This window comes from Chenopodium quinoa, unplaced genomic scaffold (genome assembly GCF_001683475.1).
Source record: "Chenopodium quinoa cultivar QQ74 unplaced genomic scaffold, ASM168347v1, whole genome shotgun sequence".
NCBI lineage: Eukaryota > Viridiplantae > Streptophyta > Magnoliopsida > Caryophyllales > Amaranthaceae > Chenopodium > Chenopodium quinoa.
The window spans coordinates 5,728,181-5,746,642 of NW_018742418.1; the positions used below are offsets into that span (position 1 = coordinate 5,728,181).

Consider the following 18,462-nt stretch of genomic DNA (forward strand, 5'->3'; position numbering starts at 1 on the left):
AGTTCAGTTTAGGAGAAATAAGTTCTAATAAGGGATACTCAAGAGCAAATTACAACTAAAATAAGTTTTATTAAGTTCAGTTAAGTTAAGATACGTTCAAATAAATGAAAATTAGGCGAAGAGAACACACCTTTTTTACGAAGTAAATAATCAAAGAAGAAAAAAAATGGAAAACTGTAATCAAACCCGGTGAAACACTGAAAACGGGTACACATGTGACATTTGCCACCTATTATTCGTCCGACAATCATTATTATATTTATTTCAATAAAAAAAAAAAAGTTTATTATCCATGATATTATCTCTCCCCCCTCAATTTAAAAATAATTTATTTGGACGTAATTGACATCGATAATGGCTTGTTGCTAGCAGACATTTTCACATCCATATTTATTCTTCTATAAATAATAATAATAATCCCTTTTATTTTCATTTTTATTTTTTACACTATATTATATATTATTACTATACAGTACATAATAATTGTACCACTTTTTTTTTATTTTTTTTATCATATGCTTAGCATTTTTTTTGTTCTTTGATTTTTGTAGCAGATTCTTCTTCAAACTCTCTCTCTAAATAATAATACTTCCAATTCTTCTTACCTTCCTTACTTTAGCTTGATTTGTGTAGTTTTCTCTAAGTGTCAAAATCTGCAACAACCCACCACATGTTTGATTTATTGCTCCCAATTTTAGTACCTTCCTTAGGATAAGCTTAAGATTTCCTTGTCAGATTCCTACTTTTTTTTTTTTTTTTTTTTTTTTTTTCATCTAAAATTTTCTAGATTATGCTTCAATTTGATCAAAACCTTGTCAAATTTATCTGGGGTTAGCTTGAATTTGATCAAAATTGTGAAAATTTCTGGGGTTTTTCCTCATATCTTGATTTGGGTTGTGGTTGGTTGCTATTAGGATAAGCCCAAATTCTGTTTGTTTGGTAAAGGAAATTTGGAATCTTTTGTTTCTGGGATTCCTTATTTTTAATTTTATTTTTGGGTTTAAATTTGATGAAGGATAAGTTAGCATCTTCTCGTATTTTCTTCTTCTTACCCTTTATTTTTTTTTCATTTTATTCTTGTCCCTCTTTTTCTGGGCATTTATTCCCTTCAAAATTTGAATTGTTTTTGATTTAATAATCTTTCTCTCTCCTACTTTGGGAGCTGAGATTACTAGTAGTTTACTATACAGTGGATGAGTTTGTTACATGTTCTTGGTTTTGGGTTAAAAGCAGGACATGTACTGTTACTGCTATGTTGTTGGTTTATCTCTGTGATCCCCATGAATTGGCTGATTAATGGTGGTGTAATGGACGGCAAGCCTAGTTTGCTTGGCGGCGGCAGCAGTGGTGGTGGTGGTGGTGGTAAAGTGGTGGGTGATTGGTGGTTGAATATCGCATCGAATAGCCGTATGATCCATCATTACTATTACCAATATATAGGGTCAATGAAGTTGAGGAAATCATGGTGGAAGAAGCTTTTGGTAGCTTGGGTAGTATTTTGGTTCATATTTTGTTTTGGGGTTTTTTGGTTCATGAGTTCATATGCTGTTGAAAAAAGGAAAGAAAGTCTTGCTAGTATGTGTGATGAAAGGGCTAGGATGTTACAAGATCAATTTAATGTTAGTATGAATCATATTCAAGCTATGTCCATATTAATTTCCACTTTTCATCATGGCAAGTATCCATCTGCTATTGATCAGGTATAAATTCCAATGAATTCTATTTGTTTTACTAAATATTTGATGATTTTGTTTTTGATTTGTAGCTCCGTGTATGTATCTGATTCAGATTTTTCCCTAAATAATTATGTTATGAGTAGGAAATTAGGAATTATGGCTATATTTATCATGTATGTGGGCGAATTATTGAGAATCTTTGCAGTGTATTATGATACCTGAAAATGATATTTTTGATGGGGGGTTGAGGTGTTATTTTACGCCTGAAATTGTACTTCTGTTGTCCGCAGAGCTAATGGCCCGTGGATATTGACCATATTCTGTCCGTATTGTCGGATTTTATCTGAAATTGCTGGTAGTAGGTCATTAGATACTAACTAAGGTGAGCTTGGAAGGGAAAGCTTTTCACTTGGGTAACCTGGATGATAGATAGAATGAGTACACATTCTTGTATGTTTTCGAAGTTAATCAATCAGTATATGATGCTAAAAGTTGAAGTATGCGGGTGATTGGGATAGTTTTTGCCTAAAGAGTTTGTCATTGTGGCTGTAGAATAGCTCACACTGCCTCAGAGGTTTTATTTTTGTTTTTTCTTTGTTAATTTGGATATGGTCTTTGTTCCTACAGGTTAAGTCTGATAGTATGCTGTAATGGTTTCATTGCTAGTATTAGACAATTAGTAATTAACTAAGGTGAACATTGAACAGAAAACTTTTGCAAGATATACTGAAAGAACTGCTTTCGAACGACCTTTAACAAGTGGTGTGGCATATGCTGTGAAAGTGCTCCATTCTGAAAGAGAACAGTTTGAGAAGCAGCATGGCTGGACTATTAAGAGAATGGATACTGTTGAGCAAGAACCTGTTCATAAGGATGATTATGCCGTGGAGAAGCTGGAGCCTTCTCCAGTTCAAGACGAATATGCCCCTGTGATATTTGCACAAGATACCATTTCTCATGTTGTTTCTGTGGATGTGCTTTCTGGGAAGGTATGCTCTTATTTATTGTCTTTTCGTTTTGCTCGTAATTATTTGATGTCCATGATACATGTATATCTTGAACTAAGGTGGAGTGGCATGGCTGATGCTGGTCTTTTAAACCCAAAGGCTTCTAACTTTCTAAGCAACCAACTGTTTGCCTATCTGATCTCAGTTGTTTTGTATTTTGATAGGAGGATCGTGAAAATGTTTTGCGTGCAAGGGCATCTGGAAAGGGAGTTCTCACTGCCCCTTTCCCGTTGCTCAAAACTGGCCGCCTTGGAGTTATTTTGACATTTGCAGTTTATAAAAGAGATCTTCCTTCCAATGCTACCCCGGATGAACGAATTCAAGCTGCTGATGGGTATGCCTGCGACTAATAATCTCATACGCTAAATGTAGCACCTTCTTTTCAATTTGTGACTCGAATTGAGCTCCCAGGAATAAAATATCAGTTTGTTTCATGCATTGTACTACAAACATCAGATGACTATGCACAACAGGAAAAATGAAAAGAAAATTATTCCATAGATGTCTCAAGCTGGAAAGATGATAAATGCTAATTTATTGATAAAATTGCATGACAGTTAACCTAAGCTAGTGCAATTTATCATTATGATACGTTGGTACTTTTGTTGAGTGGAACAAGGAACTTTTCTAACATTACATAAAAAGATCGCTTCAAATAGGTGAAAAAAAAAAAGAAGAGAATTTTGCTTTCTATTAGAATGGTTAGAAACTAATGAAGCATCAATACTAACACTGCTTAATATTTTGGTAAACTTTAGGCGTGGTTGTGTCATGCCTTCTTGCTCATAGTAATAGATGTGCATTCTTTATTGCGTGAGGATTTACAACATGTTGAATTGAGTCATGGTAGCAATTGTGGCAGCGGCCACGAAACAGAAGAAGTCACATTTGGTTCTAATTTCGCTTCACATCAAGAAATGGCCATACCAAAATTATAACTTGGTCATTCTAACTTACTATTTTCTTTTTTTGCATTTTCTTTTCAGAATTGTACTTCTAGATGTAGTTATTTGTAAAGAAAATAAGAGGCTCTTGCATCCATAAACAAGCGTAATGGTTACTAACTTACTATTGACAATGGAGGCTTTAACAACCCATGGTGGATGTTGCAGTGTCATTCTGGAAAACATAATATGTGCCAACCTGTCATGTAGCTGCAATGTGAAATTCCATGGTGTATTGGTCTATTTTTCAATCAGTGCCAGTGAACCATGTAGGCATGTAGTAATTACGTAGAATCCTAAGTTGCGCCAGAGTGAGATGTATTACGGATGATAACGTCCTATGTTTGTGGCAGGTATCTTGGAGGGGTCTTCGACATAGAATCACTGGTGGAAAAGTTACTTCAGCAGCTTGCCAGCAAGCAGACAATCCTTGTGAATGTGTATGATATAACTAATCCCTCGCACCCAATCAGCATGTATGGTTCAGATGTATCTGGTGATGAGTTGGAGCACGTCCCGCTAATCTTTGGAGATCCTTTTAGACGGCATGAGATGCGCTGTAGGTGAGAATACATGGTTTCTACATTGTCGCTTATAAAGGTGTGCAGTGTATGCCACTGCAGTTTGCATTTTACACACGTTGCAATTTCTAGGGCTTCAAGCTTACCTGTGAAGCTGAGCTCGTGACTTGTGAGAGACTGTATTGAAACTTTTGCAGTTTGGATAAGACTTCAATTCTAGATTTCATTGGTTTTTACATATTTGTGCAGATTTAAACAGAAACCGCCTTGGCCGTGGTTAGCCATTACGACTGCTATTGGGATACTAGTTATTGCATTGCTTGTTGGTCATATTTTTCATGCAACTCTAAATAGGATTGCCAAAGTGGAGGATGACTATCTTAAGATGACGGAGCTTAAAAAACGAGCTGAGACTGCTGATGTTGCAAAGTCACAGGTACTCAGTTCTTTTAACTCGTATACAGAAATTCATAAACAATTTCTATTGTGTTTAGATCTGATCATGTTTTGATCGTCCTGCAGTTCCTTGCTACCGTTTCTCATGAGATCAGAACCCCTATGAATGGTGTTTTAGGTAATTGTTGTCACAAATGTTCTATGTTATCAACATATTATTTGAGCATGTGAATGTACAATTTGAGTAACTCATTTCAAAATTTCAGGAATGCTTCAAATGCTTATGGACACCGACTTGGATGTGACTCAACAAGATTATGTAAGGACAGCTCAAGCCAGTGGAAAGGCTCTTGTTTCTCTTATCAATGAGGTTCTTGACCAGGCAAAGATTGAGTCTGGTAAACTTGAGCTAGAGGCGGTTACGTTTGATCTGCGAGCAATTCTGGATGATGTGTTGTCCCTCTTTTCGGGGAAATCTCAAGAGAAAGGAATAGAGGTAACCGCTGTTGATTTATCTTGTTTGCAGTGCCCATGTGTTCCATTGAATTTTCTTTCGGGACTCAAATTTAACACTCTTCAACTTTTGGTATTCTAGCTTGCAGTATACATCTCTGAGCAAGTACCAGATTCGGTTATTGGTGACCCCGGAAGGTTCCGTCAAATTATGACAAATCTAATGGGAAACTCAATTAAAGTAAGTAACAAGTTGCAGATCAAGTTTCCTTTTGTTAGTATAACATTCCTAAGAATGTTTGCATGTTATTAATAGGCAAAGTATGGAAATTTGATTTTTATACTAATGAACATTAATACTATATGCAAATAGTAGCAAAGTTAAGTCAATTCCCTCTTAAATCAGACAAATCTCAGGAGTCTCCTTTAGAATTGTTCATTTAGCTAAAAATATAGCATAACTTTGATGTATGATCACTTAGCTTGAGTATTTCTTGATTGTGCAGTTCACAGAGAGAGGACACATTTTTGTGACTGTCCATCTCGTGGAAGAGGTGAGAGATTTTATAGAAGTGGAAACCGAGTTATCATTGAGGAACTCCTTGAGTGGCTTGCCTGTTGCAGATAGACGGAGAAGCTGGGCTGGATTCAGAGCTTTTTGTAAAGATATGCCTAGTTCATTATCATTGTCCTCCAACAGTCTTGTCAACCTAATTGTCTCAGTTGAAGATACTGGTTGTGGCATCCCTGATGAAGCGCAGTCTCGTATCTTCACTCCCTTCATGCAAGTAGGTCCTAGAAGTGGAGGCACCGGGATAGGACTGAGTATAAGCAAGTGCTTGGTTAGCTTGATGAACGGGGAAATTGGATTTGCTAGTGTGCCCAAACTTGGTTCTACCTTTACATTCACTGCATTTTTTAGCAATGCTAACTCGAGTTCAACCAAAAAACAACCAACGAAAAACCAAAATAGTTCAGCATCGGCTGAATTTCAAGGCATGACAGCATTAATTATAGACCCAAGACAAGTTCGAGTGAAGGTGGCTAGATATCATATGCTACGACTTGGTATCAATGTTGAAGTAGCTCCAGATTTGAACCAAGGTTCTGTTATTATCAGTACCGGAAAGCCATGCATTGATATGGTGTTTATCGAGCTTGAAGTGTGGAACGAATACCTCAAAGATGACTCTTCATCTATCAATAAATTGAGAATTGTCAAGAATGGGACAAGGCTGCCTAAACTTTTTCTTCTAACGAATAGTATCAGCTCCGTAAGAACTTCAAACTCTGGTACTAGTGATTTTGATACTCCTTGCATCATCATGAAGCCCTTGAGGGCAAGCATGGTGGCTGCATCATTGCAACGAGTAATGGGTGTTGGAAAGAAAGGTAATTCCCCCAATGGAGTGTTGCCGACACTGCCACTCCAGCATCTTCTTCGTGGGAGAAAAATTCTTGTAGTAGATGACAATACTATTAACCTTAAAGTGGCAGCTGGTGCGTTGAAGAAATATGGAGCTGAGGTGGATTGTGTAGATAGTGGGAAAAAAGCCATCGAGAAGCTTTCTCCACCACATCATTTCGATGCCTGCTTCATGGACATCCAGATGCCAGAAATGGATGGGTATGTATCTTTCTACTGCAACTATGAATGCCTTTATTTTTGCCATTTTGTATTTGAAAAACCAAGCCATTGCTCTAAAGTCTTACTACCTTTTGTTCTAAGATATACTGTAATTTGTTACCTAGTCGATTTGATCCCAAGTCATTCTAAAAATCTAAAATGCCGATGTAATATTATTTGTAACTATGTAATACCTATACACTATAAAATGCCACTTTACAAGATCAATGCAGCTTTAAGTAAATTATATTACTACTTAACATGTGTGAATTTCGATAGAGCAATCTATATTTTGGATAAGATGAAGAATGTTAAGAAAGACAAATAGTAAAAGTATAATAGCAACACCTCCAAAGGACCTTATTTATCTTACTAAAGGATGAGTTCATAGGTGCAATTTGAACTTGACTCTATGCTTTAGAAATTTTCAATCTTCTAATCTGAAATCTTCAAGTAACTACTCGTAGTACCATAATGTATCCACTATCCAGAAAGCTGTTCTTGTGGATTTTCTTACTAGTGGTGTTTTATCCTCTACTACATGCAACTGTTTGTCTGATGTCTTGGAGTCTGTCTTTTCCGAATTCCTTTATGCAGATTTGAAGCTACCAGGAAAATCCGTGAAAAAGAGCACTACATTAATGAGCGTATCCATCATGGTGAAGAAACTGCTGGCACCTATAAAAACATTTCAAGCTGGCATGTGCCTATCTTGGCCATGACTGCAGATGTTTTTCAAGCAACACATGAGAAAAGCCTTGAGTGTGGCATGGATGGATATGTCTCAAAACCATTTGAAGCAGAACAACTTTATCGTGAAGTGTCGCGCTTTTTCAATAAGAGTTCGGAGCAATGAGTAAGCCTCTTACCTTCACAGGAAGTTCCTCAGATGGTCTAAGCGCAAGCTTCTTGTCTGTTGGATGCTTTGGGCTTCATAAGTGGTCTTCTAATTTGCATATAAGTAAGTTTCCCGAAACACACCTACGAACTTGTTTTAGCATCCTTGTTCATTTTTAGTTTTGAGTTACTCCTGCCATTATCTGACCACTGAACTTTTATATCCCATGTTAACGGTCACCTAGAATATCAGTATACTATTCCTAGCAAAGATTAAAATACCATTGCAATGTTATTAACAACTTCGTAATCTCTGTGCATAACCTTATTAGTCACTTATTTGGGAATGGGACGAGTATGTTAGAAAACTAACATCAAATTGTATTTAGTGGTTTTCAGTTTTTAGTTTTTGATTTCTTAAAATTCAGATACATTTAAAGTAGCAATTTTTGAATTATATCCATTCTGCAGGGTTGTGACAGTCTTCAGATGGTATGTATATTCCATTTATTAGTATTAGTGTTTATTGCATTCACTTATATTTTCTTCTGTTGCATAAATTGCAGAAAATGATTGATTTCAAAATGAGAGATGGGATACACACCATACTTGATCGGTGATGTTTGGTTGCTCTTAGAAGCCAAATTCCTGACACATTTGTAAGATTCTTTCCGACAGGAGACAGATGTGTAGAATAAAAACCCCATGTATGTGAAGAGCCTTTCTTGAGCCTTTTTTCAGAGTTCATAGCTCCTCACGATGGGCTTTGAAAGGATTTGCGTGACTCGAGTTTGGTGCCATAATCCTCATTTGGACAGTATTTGTTTGTATCATAGATTAGCGTTTGCACATCAACACAGCGTGTAAAGAATGCGCCATGTATAGATTACTTGAAAAATAAGACATACATATCCTGTCATATATCATCACATTTCCTTCACTCACTAATTGTGATGGGAGAGGGATTACAGTATTATAATCACCATTTGAATGTAAATTATTGAACATGTATGCTGAGTATAGTTTGTGAGTTGTATATAATCGACTTTCAGTTTTATAATGTGAGTATACTCTGGTGACTTTCTTCTTCATAAGGTATCAACTATGTGCATGAACTAGAGGTTTGATTCTCAGCTCTTTGCTGTTAAAATTTACATAATCAAATATATGAATTCTGAAGGGTTAAAGGATGAAGATGTCGACAAAAACGTCTTGAATGTAAAATGAGTCATCAGTCATGCATGAATTGATGAACATATGTGCAGCTATAGAAATTACTGTGGTATATGTTGAGGTCTGTTGAAATTTGAAATCTAAGGCTACATATTTTTTTTTTTCCATTTCTCTGAGTTCATCAATAAAAGAACCTATGGTTATGTCAATGGAAAAAAAATATGGTCAAAAAAATATCCACCAAATAGAAAAGGCAAAAATTGGAGGGCAATCTGTAGAATTTCCCAAAATAAATTCATGGGATTGTAGAATAGTCGGGCCTAAGCCCAGCAATGAACTCCTTGCAAAAAATATGCAAGTTATGTAGTTGTTGGACCTTCTATAGATCAGTAAGATCACAAGAAAAAATTTCTCCCTAGCTTTTTTTTTCTCTTTCTTTTTTACAGTATTTTTTTTTAAAAAAATTTAGGTCTTTTTAATCAAATTTTAATGCTCTAACCATCAAAACTAGTTGTTTATCAGTATTAATATGATACAGAGTACATTAATATTTTGCGACTCATTGAATTGAATATAACATAATCCTACACGTTAATACTTGTATTGAACTATATTAATGTATGAGCAACCTATTCAACCTTGTGAGTGTAGTATCATGTGATGATTTCAATTTGGGCTGATTAAATTTGAGCTTTAGGTGTATGTTAATTTATATTGAGTCAAGGATGAATCAGGTTAGTATTAGACTAAATGATACATCATTTCTGGTTAGTATCTGATCAACATAATAATAAATAGAGGTGTAAGAAAACTAATCCGATCAAATCAAATTAAACATGACAAAGATTGAAAGTAAATTGATCCATAATTTGACTTGCATGGTACAAATCATACAATAGTTTATTATGATTTAAACTCTAACTAGACTTGACCAACCTTGACCCAATAAGTCAAATGGATACCTCTATAATATTACCAGATAAGTTATTACGGTATATTACAATATTCAACCCATATACCCTTAGGGACCGTTTGGTTTACACGGGGTAAACGGAATGAAATGAACAAAGGGAAAGAAAGAGAATGAAGTGAAAATACCTAAAATTTACTATGTTTGTTTTAAAAAACAAAGAGAAACAGACCACCAGTCCCACCACCATACAACATCCTATATCCTTTGCTTCCCACCTTTTCCGGCCACCACCCAGCCATCCCACTATTTGCCACACCTCCCCCACCACTTGCCTCGCTTCGCTGCCTCTCCCCCGTCCCTCCCCTCCCCCCAGCAAAACTCTCCCCTTCCCCAGCCTCGTAAAACCTTAGAAACCCCTTCCCCCTCCCCGTAAAACCGTCGTCCGCCCCTCCACCACCTTCGAGGGTTTTGAGGGTTTTGTGGGGGGAGGGGCAGGGGAGAGGCGGAGAGTGAAACTGCAGTAAGCAGTTGGGTTTTCCGATGGTGTAGGTAGGTAGGAGGGTGGTGGTATGGTGGTGCCTAGGGAATGGGATTAGAAATACCTTGGGGGGTAATCAACTTGAAAGGATTTGGGGGGAATGAAGAGAGTAAAGGAAATGGAAAAAAATGCCTAACAAACAACAATAAAAGGAATTAGGGCAGGTGATTCCTTTTCCCTTTGATGAATACCCCAACCGAACAACCCTTAATCCTTTTTAAAAGCTTATAGACTAAAATCTAATTCTATCGAACATACCTTTGAAAAAAACGCGTTGTTTATTTCACCCCCATCCGCACCTGATTTGCCCCTTTTCCCCAGTGGCGTAAATCTGAGGCTACCCACACCAAATAAAGTATAAAACCACCTTCACTCCCAAATCACACCCTTCGTGATCTTCATTTTTCCTGAGAGAAGAGGAGAGAGAAAACAACAACTCTACTACTCCAGAACAAAAATTAGGGCACAAAAATGGATCCAGATTCTGTAGCAAAGGCATTCGTTGAGCACTACTACTCCACATTCGACGCTAATCGTCCAGGATTAGCGAATTTGTACCAGGATTCTTCGATGTTGACCTTCGAAGGCCAGAAGATTCAAGGTACTCAAGCCATTACTGCTAAGCTCAACAGCCTTCCTTTTCAGCAGTGTCAACACACCATCTCTACCGTTGATTGTCAGCCTTCCGGCACCGGCGGCATGCTTGTTTTCGTCTCTGGTAACCTCCAACTCTCCGGCGAACAACACGCTCTCAAATTCAGTCAGGTAATTCAATTTTTTACATTTTTTTTTTATTTTGTTTATGATACGCTTTTTTTGTTTGTTTGATTGTGATTAATCGATTAATTAGGGTTTTCTGCATGTTTTCGTGAATTTTTTGGTTTTAATTTGCTTATATATACTCATTTGGTGACGGTTTATGCTTTGTTATGTTTGATCTGTGTGTTTAATGCTGATTTTCTGAGGTTTTGTTGTTATCGTTGCGGTAATTGGATGATGAATTGACTATACTATTGAAGTTAGGGTTTTTAGCTGTTGGAGACTTATTTGGAGGTTGTTAAAGCATTCTTAGGGTTAGTAATGTGCTATTGGTACTTGGAATCGATTGTCGAGTACCTGGAATCGATTGATGATTGTGTGTACCTGAAAGAGGAAGGAGAGGGCCGAGGCGTTAGTTAGAATTGAACATTTTGAATCAAATACTCTGTTGTTTTGGTTATTGTTACCGCTAATTAACTTCTTTAATATTCTCCTCCTCATTTGGCTTGAATAGAGTTTTAATGTAATGTTGTATTTGGGACTGTCCCCTGCATTTTGAAGGTGTAAGGTTATTTGAACCTTCATATTGAAACATTAATGGTTGTGATTTGTGAATGTTACAATTGACGTAATTAGATTTACAGGACGAATGATTTAATTTCGTTGTCTATCTGCACAAATGACTTGAACTCCTTATGATGGTTTTTTTCTATATGTACAACTGTAAAGATTTGATCAGTTATTTGCAGTATTCTACATAAGTTTTATCCTGTTTACAGTTAAAAAGCTTTCCTGACTGGCATTTCAACTGGGCTTGACTAAAAGGGGTTGCCCGGTTCTGATCCTTTAAAACTACCCCGTCCTCTTCTATTGTTGATTAGAGAATCTTATCGAGCAGTGGCTTCCTTTTGTACTACTGCACCTTTTTTATGTCACCAATTGTTAGAATTATTATCATTTAGGGTATTTATTTTGAAAATGCTCTAAGATGTTCCATAATATATGAGAAAATTCATTGACTGTAAATGAAATGGTGTTGTTCTCACTTGCTATTGTAAAGCTACCTTTAGCTTGGAATTTATATCTGAAAAATGAAATTCCATCAATCAGTAACACGGTAATACCATGAATCCCCATTATTTCCATGGTTTACTAGCTTCTTGATGATTATATCTGAGTTCTACGTTAAGTAAAATAGTAAAATGTGTTAAATTTTAGATGGCTAATTAAATCTTTTTTCACCTTCTTTTCCTTCTAAAATCTCTGCACACATGGTTGCTCTTCATTGAGAGAATCTTGTCCGTTGACTCTTTTTCCTTTGGCTTCTGATTTTTTCCCTCAGTACTCCGCAATGCTTTTGAATTGTTGTTATTTGGGTGATATAAGAGATTATATAACCTTCACTTGAGGTTGCTGAAGCCCTGTTTTTTCTCACTATCGTTCATGGTTTTTTCTGCTAGATGTTCCATTTGATGCCAACACCACAGGGAAGCTTTTATGTGCAGAATGACATATTCCGGTTGAACTATGCTTAGATACAGTGATAAGGCTCAGTTTGTCAACTAGGGTCGAAGAAATGTGTGGTCTTTGATTGTCCAAGATTGGTGATTACTATGTTGTAGTTCCATAACTCTTTGGAAACTGGAATTATTTTTGGCTGGTCATGTTTAATCATTGTCTGAATTTGCTTGTTACATTTGTCTTTAAAAATTTGGATTCTGGCATTTGTATGGGCAGTCTTTGGATGTTACGCTGAACAAACACCCCCATTCTTCAAAATTACATATACCAGAGCTATTTTTTAAATTGTTTTCCTTCTGTCTCTGTTTGTCTATCTCTCTGATAACACATTCGTGTGCTTGTGCCCATACTTGTGCTTTGGCAGGAGCCAAGAGGGGCTGTAGGTATTCTGGTATTGTTTTGTGGATACGGTTGTAGCAGGATGAGCAATGTTGTTCATAGTGCTGCATATTTAAATAGAATCTGTGGAAGAAAGTGGTGTGTCTCGCGCATGCAGAGAGAGAGAGAGAGAGAGAGAGAGAGAGAGAGAGAGAGAGAGAGAGAGAGCTAATAAAGCAAGAGATTGAGATCCAGATCCATAGAACCTCATGGATCTAATGATAGAAAGTGTGTTATACGAGTTGTTCATAGAGGGGTATACAATGGCCCATTTTGCGGTTGAACCCCCTTTAATGGAGAGGAACATGTTATTTTGAACAATTCTCCTCAGGGTTTGCTTAATTTGGCGGAACTCGATGATGCTAACAAATAGAAGCACAAAACGAGGCATGTGCACTAGGACAAGACATGAAAACACTTTATCCTTAAAAAAAAAAAACACTTAATTTGACAATTGAGGGTAGTGTTTGGCTTGCCTTCTAGGTTTGGAAAGTATTATCTAAAACTAAAGGCTATAATCCAGCCATTTGGATCATTTCAGAGGTTTCGCGACTTGATGTCAAAAAATTTCAAGATATTAGAGGATGCATTCTAAGGTTATATGATGTTATTTGAAATCATATACATCCAATAGTCGGTCACATAAAGGTCTGTGATGGCGTTAAGTAAATTAAGGGTGGTGTGCTATAAAGACAAAGTCGATGTTTGTGTTGTTGGGTTTGTGGGAAGCATTGTGACCTTTTTCTTTCGCGGATTTGAAAAAATCGAAAATTGTCCAAAACTGAGATAAATCATGCTTTTGGGCTAATGTTGGTATTTTTTTCGAAATTAAAGTGAATGTATGGGGTGTCTCATAGGGGCTAGGGTTATATAACTTGGTTTGGAACAATAACATGCCTACCAATAGGTGTATAAAGTCTTGAGAATAAGCGTGGTTTAGACATGTGGCTATTTTAGAAATATGTTACTATCACTAATAGTGAGATTGAGTTGCTAGAGATGGTTTCAAATTTCCAATGATCAAACTTGGCATCTCGGAAAACTACTAATGTGTATGCAATACTTCCTCTTAATTTGTGCTGTTGATTCCCAAATTCATAACTTACCATAGCAACAATACATAACGTGGTTATATTATACTAATCCTTTCTTCTTTATAATAATTACAATAGTTTGGCTAACATATGTGTCAATCAACAACTTTGACCATAAATATTTGTAATTATACATTAGTATGAAACATAAACGGTGAATATTATAAATATATACATAAGGATTAGTACAATAATATTTTACTACGTATGTGACAACATTTTTTTTTTTAATATTCTAGTAAACAATATAGTGAAAGTACTAGGTTAGACTTGTGCGAAATAAATAAATGGAAGAGAAGTCTTTCTATTTCAAGATTGAAGGAGAATGAGAGATAGCTCAAGTGGTTAAAACTCCATCCCGATTTCAGGAGATCCTGGGATCGATTCTCATCACCGCCCTTGTGGCTCTCTAAACACCAAAAAAAAAAAAAAAAAAAAAACTCAAGATGAAAAAGTATCCATAACCTCATAATGGAATATAACCTAATCTTATCTTATGGTTGTTAACAAGAATAATCACTATTGATATGGAAATCATCACACTTTCTTTGTTTTTCCCTTTTTATCTTATAAAATACATAAATAGGGATAATATATTTACATGTTAAAAAAATATTCTACTTTATGTGAACATAAACATATTATGTAAGTAACATATTTAATGTGCACAAACAATCCGTCCTTCCCTCAATCGCCTTATTCAGTTATTCCCACGTCAAAACAACCCCCAAACCTCAAAAAATGCTCAAAACGGGCACTCCCTAAAGAACTCTTTTACATAATGAATTGAACTCTTGATTATCAAAATTTAAAAAGCATACAATAGTTTCTTTTGAACAAACTAAGTTTGAAGTTTTCATAACTCAATTCATAGTGAAAAACTTTACACTTAACCAATGCGAGAAAGTTAAAAAAAGGAAATGCAAAACTGTCATCCCCCGTCCCCATTTATCAATCCTGCAATATCCATGCTGGGAAGTTTAAGAGGGTTCTCAGGCGTCTCTCTCCCATTTACCTTAGCTAGCACCGAACTTTCATCTGCTTCTTCCTCATGAAATGCACGGCGTTTAACCATTCCAACAAACATTTTTCCGAGAGATTTAAATGGATTACTAAAGCCAGACTTCAGCTTTAGTAACAGGGAGACCTCAGAGACTTGCCAAGCGACAGTGAGAACAATAAGAGCTGAAAGTAACCAATGTGTAGTTCTGTTCTGTTTATTTAATTTTTTCAGTTCTTTAACTACATCTTCTGCTTCAACCGCTGTGTTTTTCTTAGAAGCCTCACTTTCATCACAGCTCTTTGTTTCTTCTTCACTGGCTCTACCTGTAGGTACCTCCTTTGGCTCAACTGATAGTTCATTTTGGTTGGTAATTTCATCTTCTTTCATGGTTTCCAACTGTTCATAATAAAACAAATAATTAAAATTGCCTCTGAATTTTTTAGACAGAAGTTATCATTATAGGTAGTATGCAAAATCTTCCAAATACAAGAATGTAGACTGATATGTTCTCGAGAATCAGCAAAATTTGCAGATTACAATTACCAGAAGCCTCTTAAATAAGTACTACTAGCATTATTTGAATAACCATCACAATAATGTACCACCACAGGACCACAGCCATCTAAAAGTACCATTATATAAGCATGTACGACCACAAGATTTTAGAAATACTAGCACACATTCACTGCACCACCAAAAACATGGAATTGGACAGTTCTGTTGATCCCAGAGATAAACTTGAAATTCTTCACAATTATAGTAGCAGCACACATTTCTTACATTTAGGTAGCCTATCTATCTCCTACCATTAATGGATCATCCAGATTCTGCAAGCTTAACAGCTTATTGAGCATACATAGTAAGACTATCATCTATCACTAGGTTTATGACAGACAAGAAGCATTGACTTATGGTTTTCCAGAAAGAAGCCTCGAAAATCTATATTGGACAGACTGCAACTATGTTCACTCCCTGGACCTCAGACTATTATATAAGTTCGTATTAAATGGCCAGAAGTTAAACAATTCATACACAAACCAATTATACCATATGTCTACTAGATATACACTATAATTCTATTTCATGTCCCACCTACTTCAAGTCTTGAGCAAATCAGTTTTTTATTTCATTATGTGTCATTGTGTCTCATCGGCTATCCCAAATATTTGTCATCCTGCTACATCACCAACTTACAAAAACAATGGATGAAATGGATGCATCATAAGGAATGTGGTACATTAACACACAAAATAGGGCAATATATAGGTTATATGATCTGAATTTCAATCAATTCTGAGCCATCATTTAGATATCTCAGCTTGCTAAGCGCACTTAAAGGCTTACAGCAGACAGATTGTGCAAAAACAGTTAATTATATGCACAGTTCAATAGTCAGACTACCACATAAAACCTATCTTCAGCTGTACAACTGATGAATTCAGAGCATTTTAGCTCAGGCACTTTCTAGTACAAATAAATAGTCGTAGCTTTCCGGTCACACATCATCCAAACCACATTACGATCCTAGATTTGTAAAGAATTTCACTACTGTGTAGCAGCCAATCGGCCGCTGCTGACTCAATCATCCTCAACTAACACCAATTAACCAAAACATAGAAGCATAAGAACAAAAATGAAAAGTATTGCTAGGTAAAAAACAAATTAACACCTTGTTTTAACGCTTTCAATAATTTGATTAAATAATACTCCTGTCCAAACTTAAGAGAAAATACAAGTTTATCTCTGTGTTAACTTGTTTATTATGGGAAAGTGTAATTTTTGTAGGGACAATTTGTTTATCACAGAGATTAACTGGCAACCTCCAAACTTAACAGTCTAGTCTCAGTCACCCTACACTTAGGTTATTTATCACAGTATCACAAAACAAATTACGAAGTACTTGTTCCATCCTCTCTCCACCACTCCATTCGTTGAAATGGTATATTCGAAAATATAAGCACAATAAAAGAATCTGTTTTAGGAAATGTAACAACTTTTTTTAATACGTGTTCCGTGAGTATATGACTATTCATTCAAGACTGAGGGAGTAAATATGTCACTATTGGATCCTCAAACGAGTGAAAACGATTTTACATACTCCTTACCATTCATTTCACACATAATTCTAATCTAACTGCACTTAATCAACCCAGAATTATAAAAAATTACATGCACATATTCACATACACATCAGAAAACCTATGATTCATATAAATTATACTCCATATATATAACATAAAAATAGCAAATTATATACGAAGTAATTATCAACAATAATCCGAATTGTTGGTACCTGAGAAAGCAGTTTTACGAGGAGCTGGCGTTCGCCATCACTGTCATTTCCCATGGAAGTTTCTGTAGCTGATGATTGTTTGGATTCAATTAATTGGTGAATAGTTTTCTGAATTTGATCAATATTTTTGCGGGTAATTGCTGAACTTTCCATTTTTAGTAAGGATTGATTTATTATGTAATGGGGAATTTTTATGTATTTGAGAATTTTGAGGAATTTTTAATTAATTGGGAGGATTTCTAAGTATTTTGTGACTAGAAATTAACAGATTTCATACATTTCGGATGTAATTTGACTACTTCCTTCTTACCCAGTTACTCAATTAGACAAGAGAACAAGACACTGCCATTTTTGGTATTATGTAGCTCTATTTAGATTAGATTATTATTACGGAGTATTATTAATTTGATACGTATGTACTCGCAACACTCGCAAGTCGCAACTGGTTGTCATTTGGATAAAAAAAACTTTAATTGCATACAAAAAGATAAGATTGGGGATCAACCATTATTTAATTTAATTGTAATTCTGTCATACATATTTTAATTATTAATAACTTAAACAATGTATCTAATGTGTAAATACTTATATACGGTTGTTTATTTATAAGACGAAGAGAGATTTTGTTATGAAAAAATAAATAAATGATATAAATCTACAAATGTAACAATATATTTCTTCAAAAAAATAAATAAATAATGTAACAATATACAAAGATTTTTTTTAAAAAAAGTCACAAAGGATAAATGATATATACTCCCTCTATCCCTTATTTTTTTGCTTCCTTTTTACGGTGTTCAAGACGCGTCTTCAAATATATATATATATATATCCATTTAAAAATTATGAAAATTTGATATTAATAAACTAACATTCTAACAAGATTCCACATAAATATATTATAACTTATTGATTAACGAGAGTTCATGATCAAACATATTTTTGTAATGGGGCAAAAATTAAGGGACGGAGGGAGTACTTTGTACTACATAAGTTGGATATCATTTTCCATAAGGAGTACTTTTAAATCTTTAACCATCTAACTTAGTTAGAATCTATCTAACATGGAATTTAATGGTAAGTTTGTAAAAAAAAAAAAAAAAAAAAAAAAAAAAAAAAAGAATTTATTGGCAAGTTATAAAAAAGGCTTTTATGGCCACCCTTTTCTTTTCTTCAGATTTCTAAAGTTTCTTGTTTGTTGGATAAAGCACAGATATAAAAGTTGAATTCTCTAAAGTTTTTAATTCAAAATATAGTTTTTAAAAAGCTTTTTACTAATCGTAATCGTAGCATCATTTTCATCAGTGAATGGATGATGTTTTTGTTGCA

The 18,462-nt window shown here is 35.3% G+C and overlaps 3 protein-coding genes across 3 annotated transcripts; 2 read left to right on the forward strand and 1 right to left on the reverse strand.

The window, feature by feature from the left end:
* Positions 1-1,193: 1,193 nt before the first annotated feature.
* On the forward strand, positions 1,194-8,550 carry LOC110711104 (histidine kinase 3-like). Its single transcript, XM_021889474.1, has 11 exons — positions 1,194-1,700; positions 2,384-2,665; positions 2,848-3,017; positions 3,981-4,190; positions 4,398-4,584; positions 4,671-4,722; positions 4,811-5,040; positions 5,140-5,238; positions 5,504-6,624; positions 7,222-7,585; positions 8,028-8,550. The coding sequence occupies exons 1-10, from the start codon at positions 1,194-1,196 to the stop codon at positions 7,478-7,480; spliced, it is 3,117 nt and encodes a 1,038-aa protein (XP_021745166.1). The 3' UTR covers positions 7,481-7,585; positions 8,028-8,550.
* Positions 8,551-10,395: 1,845 nt separating this feature from the next.
* On the forward strand, positions 10,396-12,601 carry LOC110711118 (nuclear transport factor 2-like). Its single transcript, XM_021889495.1, has 2 exons — positions 10,396-10,850; positions 12,305-12,601. Exons 1-2 carry the CDS (start codon positions 10,557-10,559, stop codon positions 12,377-12,379), a joined length of 369 nt encoding a protein of 122 aa, XP_021745187.1. The 5' UTR covers positions 10,396-10,556; the 3' UTR covers positions 12,380-12,601.
* A 148-nt stretch (positions 12,602-12,749) lies between these two features.
* On the reverse strand, positions 12,750-17,579 carry LOC110711112. Its single transcript, XM_021889484.1, has 2 exons — positions 17,134-17,579; positions 12,750-15,236 (listed from the first exon to the last, which is right to left on the reverse strand). The coding sequence occupies exons 1-2, from the start codon at positions 17,284-17,286 to the stop codon at positions 14,769-14,771; spliced, it is 621 nt and encodes a 206-aa protein (XP_021745176.1). The 5' UTR covers positions 17,287-17,579; the 3' UTR covers positions 12,750-14,768.
* Positions 17,580-18,462: the final 883 nt, after the last annotated feature.